General features: G+C 22.9%; 1 protein-coding gene across 4 annotated transcripts in view; it reads left to right on the top strand.

Moving 5' to 3' along the window:
- Nucleotides 1-14,302, top strand: part of LOC114124307 (CAP-Gly domain-containing linker protein 1) — a 28,845-nt gene extending 14,543 nt beyond the window's left edge. For all 4 annotated transcript variants that reach the window (XM_027987518.2, XM_027987515.2, XM_027987519.2 and 1 more), the window contains 15 exons: nucleotides 74-226; nucleotides 279-497; nucleotides 1,470-1,665; nucleotides 1,726-1,912; nucleotides 6,216-6,356; nucleotides 6,430-10,736; nucleotides 10,889-11,014; nucleotides 11,086-11,176; nucleotides 11,426-11,498; nucleotides 11,566-11,680; nucleotides 11,957-12,065; nucleotides 12,645-12,801; nucleotides 12,869-13,004; nucleotides 13,439-13,626; nucleotides 13,741-14,302. In XM_027987518.2, coding sequence (XP_027843319.2) covers nucleotides 74-226; nucleotides 279-497; nucleotides 1,470-1,665; nucleotides 1,726-1,912; nucleotides 6,216-6,356; nucleotides 6,430-10,736; nucleotides 10,889-11,014; nucleotides 11,086-11,176; nucleotides 11,426-11,498; nucleotides 11,566-11,680; nucleotides 11,957-12,065; nucleotides 12,645-12,801; nucleotides 12,869-13,004; nucleotides 13,439-13,626; nucleotides 13,741-13,787 — 6,245 coding nt within the window. In that variant the 3' untranslated portion in view covers nucleotides 13,788-14,302. The remainder of the gene's footprint in view (nucleotides 1-73; nucleotides 227-278; nucleotides 498-1,469; nucleotides 1,666-1,725; nucleotides 1,913-6,215; nucleotides 6,357-6,429; nucleotides 10,737-10,888; nucleotides 11,015-11,085; nucleotides 11,177-11,425; nucleotides 11,499-11,565; nucleotides 11,681-11,956; nucleotides 12,066-12,644; nucleotides 12,802-12,868; nucleotides 13,005-13,438; nucleotides 13,627-13,740) is intronic.
- Nucleotides 14,303-14,714: the final 412 nt, after the last annotated feature.

Below are 14,714 nucleotides of genomic sequence, written 5' to 3'. Positions count from 1 at the left end.
ACGCGGGTAATAAATTATTAATTATTCGCGTAATTATATTGAAAAATAACTTAGATAGTTTTATAATTTGTAGGAAACAGTGTTGTTCTTACAGAAGATACGGATAAATTTATCATCGGCAATCGAATTTGGGTGGGAGGAACTAAACCTGGCCAAATTGCCTATATAGGTGAAACTAATTTTGGAAATGGGGATTGGGCTGGTGTAGTACTTGACGAACCAATTGGTAATTTAATAATATAAAAGTTGTGTTGGGTTTTATAATATTTTTATTTTAGGTAAAAATGATGGGTCTGTAAGTGGAACAAGATATTTTCAATGTGAACCAAAGAAAGGCATATTTGCTCGTCTGACTAACCTTACATCTGCTCCTTTGAATTCTGTTGAAGATTCTATGGTTCAAAGTTCATTTGCTGCAACTAAACCATTAGGATTTTCAACTCCTATGCCTAAACGGCAAGGTTCTACTGTAACAGCTACTAAAGCTGCCCCAAAAAGTAAGTAAAAATAGACATGATTTAGTTGTGTTGGTTACTGAAGTGGGTATCTTTAAATGATAAATCAATGATAAATTACAAAATTAAAAGCAAAAATTGAATTGTTATTTATCAATATATAAATTAAAGTTAGTATTTATTTTTTTCTCTGTTGTTTTTCTATCTGCTATGTTTTTTTCAAAATCATAAACTACATATTTGTTAAATATTAAAACATTTAAATATAAAAATCTATAGAACTACTTAAGTTTCTTAGACTGCATCTTTTATTTTCTCTATTATTTTAAATTTTTGAGTGAGTGGCTTTACAAATTATAATGATGTATTTTATTATAATTTGTATTTGTGTGTGAAGAAACTTTTTCCCAATGAAAAAAGTGTTCTTAATAAAGTTCAGAGAGATTTTCAGATTTCTGATAGTAAACTAAATATTTTTACTTATATATGTATTCATTTTAAGTTTTTTTTTATAGTACTAACAAAAAATAAGACACTAATGAAAATACTGAACAAAATCAGTTTTGGTTTTTTATTATGATTTAAAAACAAATGACTTACGATTAAATGTTTAAACCTAACATTTTCAATAAATATTTAAATTTTAAAATTTATCAATTTAGGTATGAAAATATTTTTGTTTATGAGTAAAAAAATTTTTCTCAAAAAGTTTTTCTTGTAGTTAATTAAAAATAAAGAGAATACATGATCAAAATATCAGGTATTAGGGGAAAAGAAAAAATAACGAAATTTTTTAAATTTTTTTATTATTATTAAAATTATCAATTGTTGGATAGTAAAAAGTTAAATCATCTCCGCTCATGATTGCTTTCTAACATATACAACTATTTATCATAAAATTTAAATTTAAAACATTCATTACATTGCAGCAGAGGTTACTTAAGTACTCTTATTTTTTCTTTACAAATATATTGCAGTTTTATATTAATAAAAATAATATACATTTTATTATAGGTATTAGTCAAACACCTATAGTTAAAAGCAGCAGTGACTTAAAAATTGGCGATCGTGTAATTATTAGCAGTGGGCAAGGGTCTAAATTAGGAATTTTGAGGTATCGTGGTGCAACTCAATTTGCACCAGGAGAATGGTGTGGCATTGAATTAGATGATCCTCTTGGAAAAAATAATGGAACGGTGGAAGGAATTAAGTAATTCAGTTGTTTACTATAAATAATTTTAAAATTACAATAATTTCATTTTTATTTTAGATATTTTGAATGTGAAGATAAATTTGGCTTATTTACTCCCATTGCTAAGGTTTCCAAATCACCAATGTCTGCCAGTCGAATGTCGACCAATTGTGCTATTCACAAGACAAAGCGTTCACCAGGTTCTATGAATGGATCTATGGTCAGTGGTATTACTACAACCACTATGTCATCAATACCAACTCGGGTAAGACTTGGAGTTGCCTCTTTATGCTACAAGGTATTTTGCATGAGTTTTGATTGCTTCTAATATTTCATAAAGTGTCATCCTAAACTAATAATCATTTTATTTGGATAGTATAGTTCATACATTTCATAATAGGAACATGTTGTAAACAATAAAAAAAAATATTTCTATTTATTACAGGAAAGTAATGTAAAATTAAATATAGTCAAGTTATTTGATGAAAGTAAAATATTATATTTATTTTTAATATATATTCAATAATTTATTTTAATAATATTCTAAAACATAAATTAATTTGATCTCGTTGAACATAATTATTAAAATTTAATTATTTATCCATTTATAAATATTTAATTAATAATTTTCAAGTTATTGTATTTTAAAGTGAATAAATATGGTATCTTAGAATATGCATTACACTCTGCTTTAAAACACATTTGTTATTTATACTTTAAAAAAAAATGTATTTGTAGCTTTAATTTATTAATGCTTATATTATATAAATATGTCGATACTTTTTGCTTACTATGCATACCAAGCTCAAAACTTACATTTTTATTGCCTATAATGTATTAAAACAAGAAGGTGCCAATGTAAAATATATCATCTGTCTATAACATACTCATGATAACAAAAAGTCTATGCATTTATTATTTAATTTAACTTTTAATTATGAATTTAGTATTACTTATTGGTGGTATATTCAATTGTGCACTTTAAAGGTGTGAGTGCACTGTTCCCTAACAAGACTTATTTATGACAAAACAACTAATATACCCAAAATTAATGAACCTATTAAAAAATTCTAAAGTAATTTACTTATTTTTTTTTTTAATTTTCGAAACTTGTATTCATTTATTGTAAATTTACATTTTTTTTTTTTTACATGGTATTGAATAAAAGATTATTTTGAACATTGTAACACTCCCTTAATGATAGTTGTGGTAGGTTATGTTTTATTTAATTTGATTAGTTTAACTATAAAATTAAAAATACTATGAAAAGTTTGTCACAGTTTTTTATGTATAAAATATTTGGTAGATGTTGATCTTAAAATGGAACAATTTAACAAACTGTATGTATTATTTAAATAATAATTATTAAAATATTCAAGTAAGTTGTATATTTTTAATTTGATTTAAAATAGTTATTATATTATATTATAAGAATATGGTTTATACATAATTAAATGGATATTTTATTAAAATATCTATATGATACATAAGCTTTAAAGCAGAACTCGTAGAACTCACTAGAATAATATTACTATAAGTGTATAATACAGTTTAAAACTGCACTAAAATAATAAACAGAGCAATTGTTTAATAACTAAGAAACCATAAATATGAAGTATTTAATAATTTATTATATTATATTTTATATTCAATACTGGTGAAGGAAGATTAACTTTTATTAAAACCAAAAACAAATTAATATTTTTAATAATAGAGTAATTCAATTTTTCTTAAAAATAATTTTGAACTATACAAATTTGGTAAGTATCTAGTGAAAAATTATATTTTATTTTAAATATAACAATTTATTTTTTTTAATACTGAAATAAAGTATTAATTATTTTGTTAAAATTTCTAGTCAGAAGTGAGATTTGTGGAAACCTATCATCCTCATTGGGAATCTGGTTATTATTAAATCAACCATCACTTATTGTATAAACTAAAACATATTTTTGATTATTGGTATAAACATTAATGCAATGTTTTTATTTATTTTTAAATACCAAAGTCTTAATTATTAACAAATGCACTACAAGATAAAATAATTAAATCAAATTATTAATAAATGTAATCTTAATTTATTGTTCCACGTTTTTATTAGACTATTCTAACTTTATATATAATTTTATTGTTTGTTATATTTTTTTGTTTCTATTTGTTACATTTTATTATTTTATAATGTTTTCTTTTTCACCGACTAATGAAAATAATTTTCATTTGTATATTTTTCATTTATCCTGCCTTGAAATCCTTGTGATTTTTTACCATTGTATTGTACTACATGCCAATTAAGTTATTGAATGTGATATATTGTGTCTTGTAAAGTTGAATTAATTTTTCAGTCCATAAACTCAAATATATTTTTATCTGATAGATATATTTAATATTTAAATCAGTTCAATCTATATTCTAAAATATTTTTAAATTTAAATTTAAACTTCTTGTTTGAATTAGTTCTTGGCAATTTATGAAGGAATATTTATTTAAGATTGGTGGATTCTCTGATCTTTCAGAGATATTATCAAATTAGATAATATGTTTGGTTGAAAGAAAGTAGAGAATATAGTATATGTGTAAAAGATCATTTTATAAAGCAAATTTCGCCAAAGATCTATGTATTATCTATCTATTACTGTGGTATACTCAAAAAATAAAGAACTCAAAAATATGTTCTGTAAATTCATTTTATATTCTAATATCTTTAAATACAGACATAAATATATAATATATTTATATAAAAGAGGAGGTGAACAACTCCTCAATTTTCACAATAGTTGCCCCTCAGGTTAAAATTAAGTATTACACATTATTGCCTTATGGTTGGGTAAACCCGTTTGACTATGCAAAAAATTCAGTATTCTTTATTTAATAAGAAAGTACCTACATATTTACTATTTTAATTATTTAGATTATTATTATTTCAGGTGTACATTAAACATAAATAATATACATATGTATATACTTAAATTCGTAAAGAATTTAATAGTAGAACGTCTAAATACTTATACATAACACAGATTCAAATTAAATAAGATAATATTATTCATAATTTCTACTGAAAATAAAGATAAAATATTATTGGTGTTTATAGAAATACAATTTTTTTAAATATTGTATTATGATCTAATGTTAGATTATAATAGTATCATACTCAGGTATAGTCTAAATTAAAGTCTGTCACTACACAGTAATCAGTTAATTAAGAATGATTTAATTATCATAGTAATTAAGTATATCATTTTTATATTATGGAAAATGGGTGAGTATTATTGTTATGTAGACAGATTTGTAAATTATGATGGCATCTATTTATTCTTGTTTAAATATGAATTGTCAAATTAATTAAATGTTACAGCTCTTTACATAGAGTATAGATAAATATTATTAAGTATAATCTTTAATAACAAATATAATGTGTGAAAATATCTAATCAATACCTCATTATCACATTTTAGGTACATATTAAATAAATATAAAAAACAATAGATTAAAATATTCAACTTTCAAATAATTTAAATTATACACATACTATATTAAAGAATATTTATGAATAGGTACTCTGATAATAAATCATTATACACAATTTTACCATGAAAACCATACAAATACAAATGTTAGTAAATTGAATCTCTGAAGTATGATCTTTAATGAATTATTCTTACATCCTTGTTTAAACATTATAATTATTTTTATGCTTCAATACATAATAACTTATGTTTAGTATTTGCTCACCTATCATTTAATAGAAGACAGATATTAATTTCTCAGAATTTCTATAATCTTTTATTTGATGGAATTTAGATTAAAGACAAAATTAAAGTATTAAGTTTTAAATCTTGAGTTTGCCATTTAATATATTTATATGGGCGAATCATAGTATGAATTTGTATTTCTTTAATTATGGTTTGATTGTACTCTATATAGTATTTTTGGATACAAAATATCTGATATTTGAGTATTTAATATAATGATTTAGGATTTGTCTTATAAGTAAATTATAATGTTTTATTTATAGTTGGCCATTTCAAATAATAAGTATTAAGTTAGGTATAAAATAATTGATTAAAAGTAGAACTTAAAATTTAAGTATGAATATCTTGATTGTTTTCTATATCAATCAGGTTAATTAATGTTTTACAGGGTATATCAATGTTTAAATCTTCATTTATTACAACTGAGTATGTAAACAAACCAGTTAAAAACTTTAATTTTATTACTCAAAGTAACAAAATTAGTTTATTAAATTAGAATACTATGTGTTGAATTAATTTAAACCTTGATAGTTTTAAAACATTTTCAACATATTTACTTAATAAAAAATATGTTATTAAAAACTAAATAGTGAACAAATATTTATTAAATTACTTAGTCTTAGGTTAATTTATATATATATATATATATTTGTGGTCATAATATAGTCAAGTATATTTAATAATAAAAAACAATTCTTATTGGTATTTTAAAGCTTATGTATCATATAACAATGTATGATAAATATTTCTCAAAATCATTGTTGTCTCATAAGTATGTGAACATGTATTAAATTGTATAATGGTGTTTAATTTTAGCCATTGAAAGTATCAGATATGGATCGATTGAAATTGCAATTAACTCAAATGAAAAATGAAAATGAACTCCTTCGTTCACAAGTTATTAAAGCAGCTAATCAAGCTGATGAAGCTGAAAAAAGATTGGAAGAAACGTTAAAAGTAAGTTATAACTTTTTAAGTATTTACTGTCTTGTATTATTAATATGACTGTTGGATTTATTTATTTTTTTAGGCTCAGTCTGAACAACCTTCAGAAACTCAAGTCAATGGTATAATAATGCTACAAAATCAATTAGAAAATATAAAAAAACAAATAGATGACGAAAAAGAAAAAGTTCAAAATTTACAGTTTACCAATGAAGAACAAAATGTTGTCAATATTGAATTACAAAATAAAAATGCTGAACTTTTAATAAAAATTAAAGAATTAGAGTTAGATTTGGGTAAAGAACGAAATTTAGCTAAAGATGTAGAAAAAGAGAAAATGAAAATTTTTGAAAAAGAAGAAGAATTATGTAGAGTTAAAGAAGAGTTAGAAACTCTGAAAAAATTAATAGACAACAATGAAGATGAATTACAAAAATCAGTGTCTAATTTAAGTTCAGAAGTAGTTGATAAAGAAGCAATTTTAATTACATTGCGTCAAACATTGAATGAAAATTCTCAAAATTACGACCGTTTATTAAAAGAAGCGAATGAAAATTTATCTGCTACTACAGAACGGCTAACCAAAATAATAGAAGAAAAAGAAAAAAAAATCGAACAGAATCAAGAGATGATTGACCAATTAAATGAAGGTATAAAATGTTTGAGTGCATTAAAGAATGAAGAACATGATGATATTGTAAATAATTTAAAAAATGAGTTATCAAAATTAAAAAATGAATACAAAATAATCATTGACGAAAAAGAACGAGATATCAAAATAACTGAAGAAAATCATATCAAAATTGAAAATGAACTCAAACAAGAATTAAAAATCTTATCAGAAAATAAAAACCAAGAAATTCAAGAACTTAAACAAAATAATCTTGAAAAACTTGAAAAACTTGAAAATGTTAACCAAAATATAAATGTGGAATTAAAAGCAGCATTAAAATCTGTACAAGATCAAACAACTAATATAGCCAATTTAGAGAAAAAATATAGCGATTTAGAACTTCAACAAGATTTAAATAAAAATGAATTAGAAAAGGAACTTACTACAAAACTACAAACACACTACAAATCTATTGAAAATGAATTAACATCTTTAAAATCTGAAAAATCTATGTTAGAAGAAAAACATGAAAATTATGTGAAAGAAACAGAAAATGCAACAAACGTCTTAGAAAATAATTTGAAACAAAATAATATTTTAATAGAAAATCTTAATAAATCATTAAATGAGTTAACTTTATCAAAACAAAATGAATTAGATTCTTTGAAAAAACAAATATTGCAGTTAGAAGGAGACCGAGATAATTTATTAAAATGCCAAAGTTCAGAATTAGCTACTAAAGATGAACTAATAAATACCCTATCCAATAAACTTGAACTGACATTAACAGAAAAACAAAAACAAGATTTAAGTAATGCTAATTTACAGACTGAATTAACAAATGAAACTTTAAAGTATCAAACGACTATTAAAGATTTACAAAACAAAATAAATGAATTAGAATCAAATATTGCTTCAAATTGTGAATCATTTAAATCAGAATTAGAATTATTAAATAATGAAAAAGTAGCAAGCATGTCAGAAAATTTGAATCTTTTAGAAAAATTAAAGTCTTTGGAAAATTCAAAGAAAAATCTTGAAGAAAAATTAGTTTCAAATGAAAAATGCATACAGGATATTCAAAATTTAAATGACGTAATAGAAGAAAAAAATAAAATTATAGATGATAATCAAAAAAAAATTAAGCAATTAGATAATTTTGTTACACAGACCAAAAATGAATATGACGTTATTCTAAAAGAAAAAGAAAAAGAAATTAAGGAATTGTTAAAAATTGGAGAAGAGAAGATGGAAGTAGAAAAGTTGTCATTAGAAGAAAAAACTAAAGTTATATTAAATAAAAAAGACGAAGAAAATTTAATACTCAACAAAAAAATTGTAGATTTAGAAAATATGAAAAGAGATTTAGAAGAACAATTAGAAATTTGTAAATCGCAGGAACAAGATTTAAAACAATTAAATGAAATAATTCAAGATAAAATTAAAACTATTAAGGATAACGATTTAAAGATTGAAGAGCTGAATAGTTTAATTAATCTAACCAAAAATGAGTTTGAAAGCAAATTACAGTTAAAGGAAGTTGAAATCAAAGAGTTATTGAAAAATGAAGAGGAGAAATTAGTCATTGAAAAGAAGCAAATAGAAAAACAAAATACAGTAATGTTGGATGAAAAAAATAAAGAAATTTCCAATTTAATGGAAAAACTTAATATTTTAGAGAACTCTAAAACAGGTGTAGAGCAACAATTAATTGAAAACAGCAAAAAACAAGAGAGTATGATAGCTGAACTAAAATTATCAATTGAAGAAAAAACCAAACTAATTAATGAAAATAATTCAAACATTGAACAGTTAAACAGTATAATTGCTCAGTGTAAAGAAGGGTATAATTCAGAGTTAAAAGAAAAAGAAGACAAAATTAATGAGCTTATAAAAGTTGGGGAAGAGAAATTAACCATCGAAAAAAAACAAATAGAAGAACAAAATAAAGTAATGTTGGAAGAAAAAAATAAAGAAATTTCCAATTTAATGGAAAAACTTAATATTTTAGAGAACTCTAAAACAAGTGTCGAGCAACAATTAATTGAAAACAGCAAAAAACAAGAGAGTATGATAGCTGAACTAAAATTATCAATTGAAGAAAAAACCAAACTAATTAATGAAAATAATTCAAACATTGAACAGTTAAATAGTATAATTGCTCAGTGTAAAGAAGGGTATAATTCAGAGTTAAAAGAAAAAGAAGACAAAATTAATGAGCTTATAAAAGTTGGGGAAGAGAAATTAACCATCGAAAAAAAACAAATAGAAGAACAAAATAAAGTAATGTTGGAAGAAAAAAATAAAGAAATTTCCAATTTAATGGAAAAACTTAATATTTTAGAGAACTCTAAAACAAGTGTCGAGCAACAATTAATTGAAAACAGCAAAAAACAAGAGAGTATGATAGCTGAACTAAAATTATCAATTGAAGAAAAAACCAAACTAATTAATGAAAATAATTCAAACATTGAACAGTTAAATAGTATAATTGCTCAGTGTAAAGAAGGGTATAATTCAGAGTTGAAAGAAAAAGAAGACAAAATTAATGAGCTTTTAAAAGTTGGGGAAGAGAAATTAATCATTGAAAAGAAACAAATAGAGGAACAAAATAAAGTAAGGTTGGATGAAAAAAATGAAGAAATTTCCAATTTAATGGAAAAACTTAATATTTTAGAGAACTCTAAAACAAGTGTCGAGCAACAATTAATAGAAACCAGCAAAAAACAAGAAAGTATGATAGCTGAACTAAAATTATCAATTGATGAAAAAACGAAACTAATTAATGAAAATAATTCGAACATTGAACAGTTAAATCGTATAATTGATCAGTGTAAAGAAGGGTTTAATTCACAGTTGAAAGAAAAAGAAGACAAAATTAATGAGCTTATAAAAGTTGGGGAAGAGAAATTAATGGATGAAAAATTATTATTAGAAAAACATGCTATGCTCACATTAGACGAAAAAAATAAAGAAATTTCCAATTTAATGGAAAAACTTAGTATTTTGGAAAATTCAAAGTCAAATTTGGAGAAAAAGTTGGAAGTCAGCAAAACTCAAGAACATGATATAATAGAGTTGAAGAAAGCTGTCGAAGAAAAAACTAAAATTATAGATGATAATAACTCTAAGGTTGAAGTATTAAACAGTCTTATTGTGCAAACTAAAGAAGATTTTGGTATGAAGCTCAAAGAAAAAGAAAATGAAATCAACAAGCTTGTAAAAACTCTAGAAGATAAATTAAACATTGAAAAGATGTCTTTTGACACACGTATTAAAGCCCGTGTGGATGAAAAAGATACAGAAATTCAATTATTGAAAACCCAATTACATGAGTTTGTAGAAAATAATAAAGAAAAAGAATTGATGTTGAAATTAGAATCCATCACTAACGAACTAGAAAAAGAAAAATTACGAGCGTCAAATTTAGAAGCACTAAAACTTGAGCTGGAAAAAGCTGTGTTACAACATAAAACTGAATTGGAGTTATTAAATGTTTCTAAAATGAATATGGAAGAAGATATGCTTAAAACTATTGAAAAACAAAAAACTCTCAATGTCGAAAAAATAGCTAAAACTAAAACAGAATCTGAACTATTAGTTGGTGAAAAATTAAATATCCAAAAACAAATTGATGAGTTACAAATTGAGTGTTCTAAGCTACGATCAACATTAGATGAAAAAAATTGTGAAATTGAAGATCTAAAAATGCAGATATCTCAAGAGTTAAAACCGGCTGTTTCTTGCAATGATGAATTGAGTCAGTTACAAGCTTTACTGTGAGTAAAATTCTTAAGATCGAATAACCAATAATGACATTTGTGTGTTCATAATAAATTATACGAATCATGATTTCATCATAATAGTTGTCTATTTAATGTAATTAGTCAATCTTATATAAATATTCTTTTACCTAATATTTGTATTTTAGTGAAAAAAGTCGTGGTGCCCAATCTCATTTGGAATTCCGTATTCAAGAGCTAACAGATGAAAATCATCGTTTGAATGAACGAATTGAAAGTGAAAATAATCAACTTCAGAGAAATGATAACATTATGTGAGCTAATTTATTATAATATTTTTTAAACTATTTATTAAAATGTTTTTATTTTATTCATTTTTTTGTAGGCAAGAAAAATACAACATTGAAAAAAAATATGAAGAAACTTATAATATTTTAAAAATTAAAGAAAATCAAATTTTAGTTTTGCAAACTGAGGTTAGTATTAAAAATGTTTAATTTTGATAGAAATATATTTATAGAATTTGTTTACATTAATATTTACTAGACTTTACTTTTACATGCATCTACAAGATATAATAATATAATAGTTTTCATTGAATATAGTAGAAATTATTCTACCCTAACACTGTATAGGCTTATTATAGATAAAAATTATAATGTGTAATAATAATAGATCTAAATAATTAAAAATTAATTAGAAATATATATTATTTATTATTTTAGTTGAATTCGTGGAAGTTAAAGGATACAGAGAAATCCAAGAATAATAGTGCTCAAGAAAATATAGATAAATCTGGTAACATATTGCATTTTATTTGGAGTTGCAATTATATTGGGGTCTGATTTATTATTTTTATTTTTAGAAGCACATTTATTAGCAGAAAAAAGCCAAGAAATTAAAATGCTGAATTCAATAATATTAGGCTTACATAAAAAGTTATCTGCAGTTATGGAAACTGATGTTTCTGAATATGAAATGTAAGAATATTGTATTTCAATGTTTATTATTTATTAGTTATTATGTCTTGAAAAAAAAATATTTGATTTTAAATAATTTCAAGTTTTCACTGATATATAGGAGGTATTTATTGCATTTAAATTATAAAAATCCTAATGAGCAGAAAATTTGCTTAAAAAAATATGATATATTAATAATAAATGATTATAATATATAATTTATCTATAAATAGTGATATATAATATGTATAATTTATCCATCTATGTTAATATATTTGTAATTTTCTATGCATTTAGCGAGAAAAACCCCAATAACATTTCAAAAGAAGATTATCAAAAATTATACAAAACGGCAAAGAACAATGTTAAACTGAAGGAATGTGAAAATCTATCATTAAAACAAGAGGTTGGTTTGAATAACATTAATAAATATTAAATAATATTATTAAATATTATTAATATTATTATTATTATTATTAATATTATTAAATATTATTTTATTCTTAAGAGGATGTCTGTGTAATATTTGTTTTCTGTCTCAAATCCATGAACAACATAAATAAAATGCTTTCGCCTAAAATTATTTTTTTATGATTTTTCAGTAAAATCGCCTGTTACAAATATTTTAGAGGACAATATTTTTGAAGGTATTACATATCGGTTTTATATTTTATTGTTATTTGATTTTGTATTCGATTTCATAATAATAAAAAAAAAAAATGTACTTTTAAATAATATTTAAATTGTTTAGAGACAATATTTAGAAAAATTATCATGCCATATTCTCAAAAATATTATTCATTATCGTTTTTGTAATGAAAGTGATTTTACTCAAAAATTACTCAAAAACATAAAAATAATTATTCTGCATAAATGTGTATTCTTTATATTGTGCATGGTCCAGTGAGAGAAAACAAACAGCGCACTGACGTTTTCTTAATTATTTAGATACTGTTACCTATGTAATTTTAAATGTTATTTTCAGATTAGCAAGCTAAAAACAGAAAATGATCGTTATTCTGAATTCAAAACTAAATGTGAAAGTTTAGAAAACGATAAAAAAACACTTCAAAAAATAATAGTTAGTTATGACAATTCTAATCCAACAAGTGTTAAAAATGAAAAAAGTGATACTAAATCTGGTTAGTAATTCTATTACATAAAATTTGTTTTACAAATTATCATGAATTTTTAATTTTATATGTTTAGAAACACAAAAAATATTAGAGGAAAAAGATTGGCAAATAAATTTGTTAAACAATATTATTGCCGATCTTCATGCTAAAGTGTCTGATAATAAATTTAAAATTGAAGCACTAGAAACACAAATATTAGACTCTGGAGTGTAAGTATCTAAAATATTATAATAATTAATAATCATGTCTACTTAATTTTTTTTCCTATTTTTTAAGTTTGAGGTATACTATATGGTATATACTATACACCATGTATATTGTATATATACTTTGCACATTACATTATATTTTCAACTTATGTATATTTTTAATATTTTTACCTATATGAACCAACTTTAAGTATTGGTGTTATTAATAAGTACAACTAATATTTGTTCGTGTTCAACATGGTATTCATGGTATGGCACTGTAAAACAGTGTACTGCCAGCTATAAAGTTAGGAAACTGCCAAACTTTTATTTGAAATTTAATTTGATTGAGTTGAAATAAGTTGATAAATTTTATTACGATTTATTTTTGTACGTGGTTTTTAAATTTTTCTAAGTATTATGTTATAAATAATTATTCTTATATTTATTTTCAGAGATCAAAGCAAAAAAACACGTTTAAGAACTACACGTCTTTATTGTGAAAGATGTGAAATATTTGATTCTCACGATACTGAAGATTGTCCTGAAAAACCAGAATCTCCGAAATTCCAAAGGAAACACAGAGTGGTTAACGATAGTTCAAATAAAATGATTGATGAACCATTTTGTGTATGCTGTGATAGTAAGTTATTTCCAATTAGCTTAGATTGCAATTATTTTAAAAATAATTCTATTTTTATTATTATAGTTTGGTTTGTAAACAATATAATATATATATATTTTTTATTTTTTATAGTGTTTGGACATACAGCCAATGAATGTGACAACTCGTTAACATTTTAGTTTGGTTTGAACCATGTTGCGAATTGCTTGGTATCAAAATAATTGTTTAGAAAATTTATGTTATTATTATTATTTAATTTTAGAATTATTACTCAGTAAGACTGATTTTAAGTACACTTTTAATTTAATAAGTATTCTAAGTGAGAATTATTTATTTTTTGCCTGTTATAGAATTTAAAATGTGATATTAAATTTTAGGTAGTAAGTTATACCATTGAACTTTTATTGTACAATATAATTGATGGTTAAGTAGTTTATTCTTTTATAAATATTTTTTTATGTATATTAATTATTAATTTAAAAACAGCTCAGTTATAAAAATATTAATAGAAGAAATTAACATTATTAAATACAAATGTAATACCCTCGCCTTAATACTTTTTAACCTTAAATTTGATTTTGTGTTTTCATTAAAGAACGTTATTGATATTTCTAAGTTAATTATAATCATATTGTAATTCTAGTTAATTTTATGCAACCTATATTTATTATATTTATATGTAATTATTATTTAATTATTCAAAGTATTATCTACTTATTTTTATTTCAATACAGCTACTAATATTTGTGAATAATTAACTAAAACGAATATATGCCTTTTTTTTTTTTTAATTGCTATATGTTTAGAGCTTAAATCTATTTAGGCATATAGCGAATTACATTATTTTAAAATAAATTGGTTAATAATATTAAATGAACAATGTTAATTACTTATTAATAATTGTATTAACATTTAGAGTAGATTATTAATGGATAAAAAGTTTGGGTTTAAACACATTGCAAAAATTGCATTCAAAGTCCTGAACATATTGAAACAAAATATATACATTTCCGATGCAACTTAAAACATATTTTATATATTTTTGTGGTAGTCTATAAATTTCAAAACAATCTAATTTATAGTAAATATTAGTTCTCTTTTCTTCT

The sequence above is a fragment of the Aphis gossypii genome, chromosome 2, assembly GCF_020184175.1.
Source record: "Aphis gossypii isolate Hap1 chromosome 2, ASM2018417v2, whole genome shotgun sequence".
NCBI classification, from domain to species: Eukaryota; Metazoa; Arthropoda; class Insecta; order Hemiptera; family Aphididae; genus Aphis; species Aphis gossypii.
Note: the sequence above shows the minus strand (reverse complement) of the source record. Positions and strands in the feature narration are given on the sequence as shown.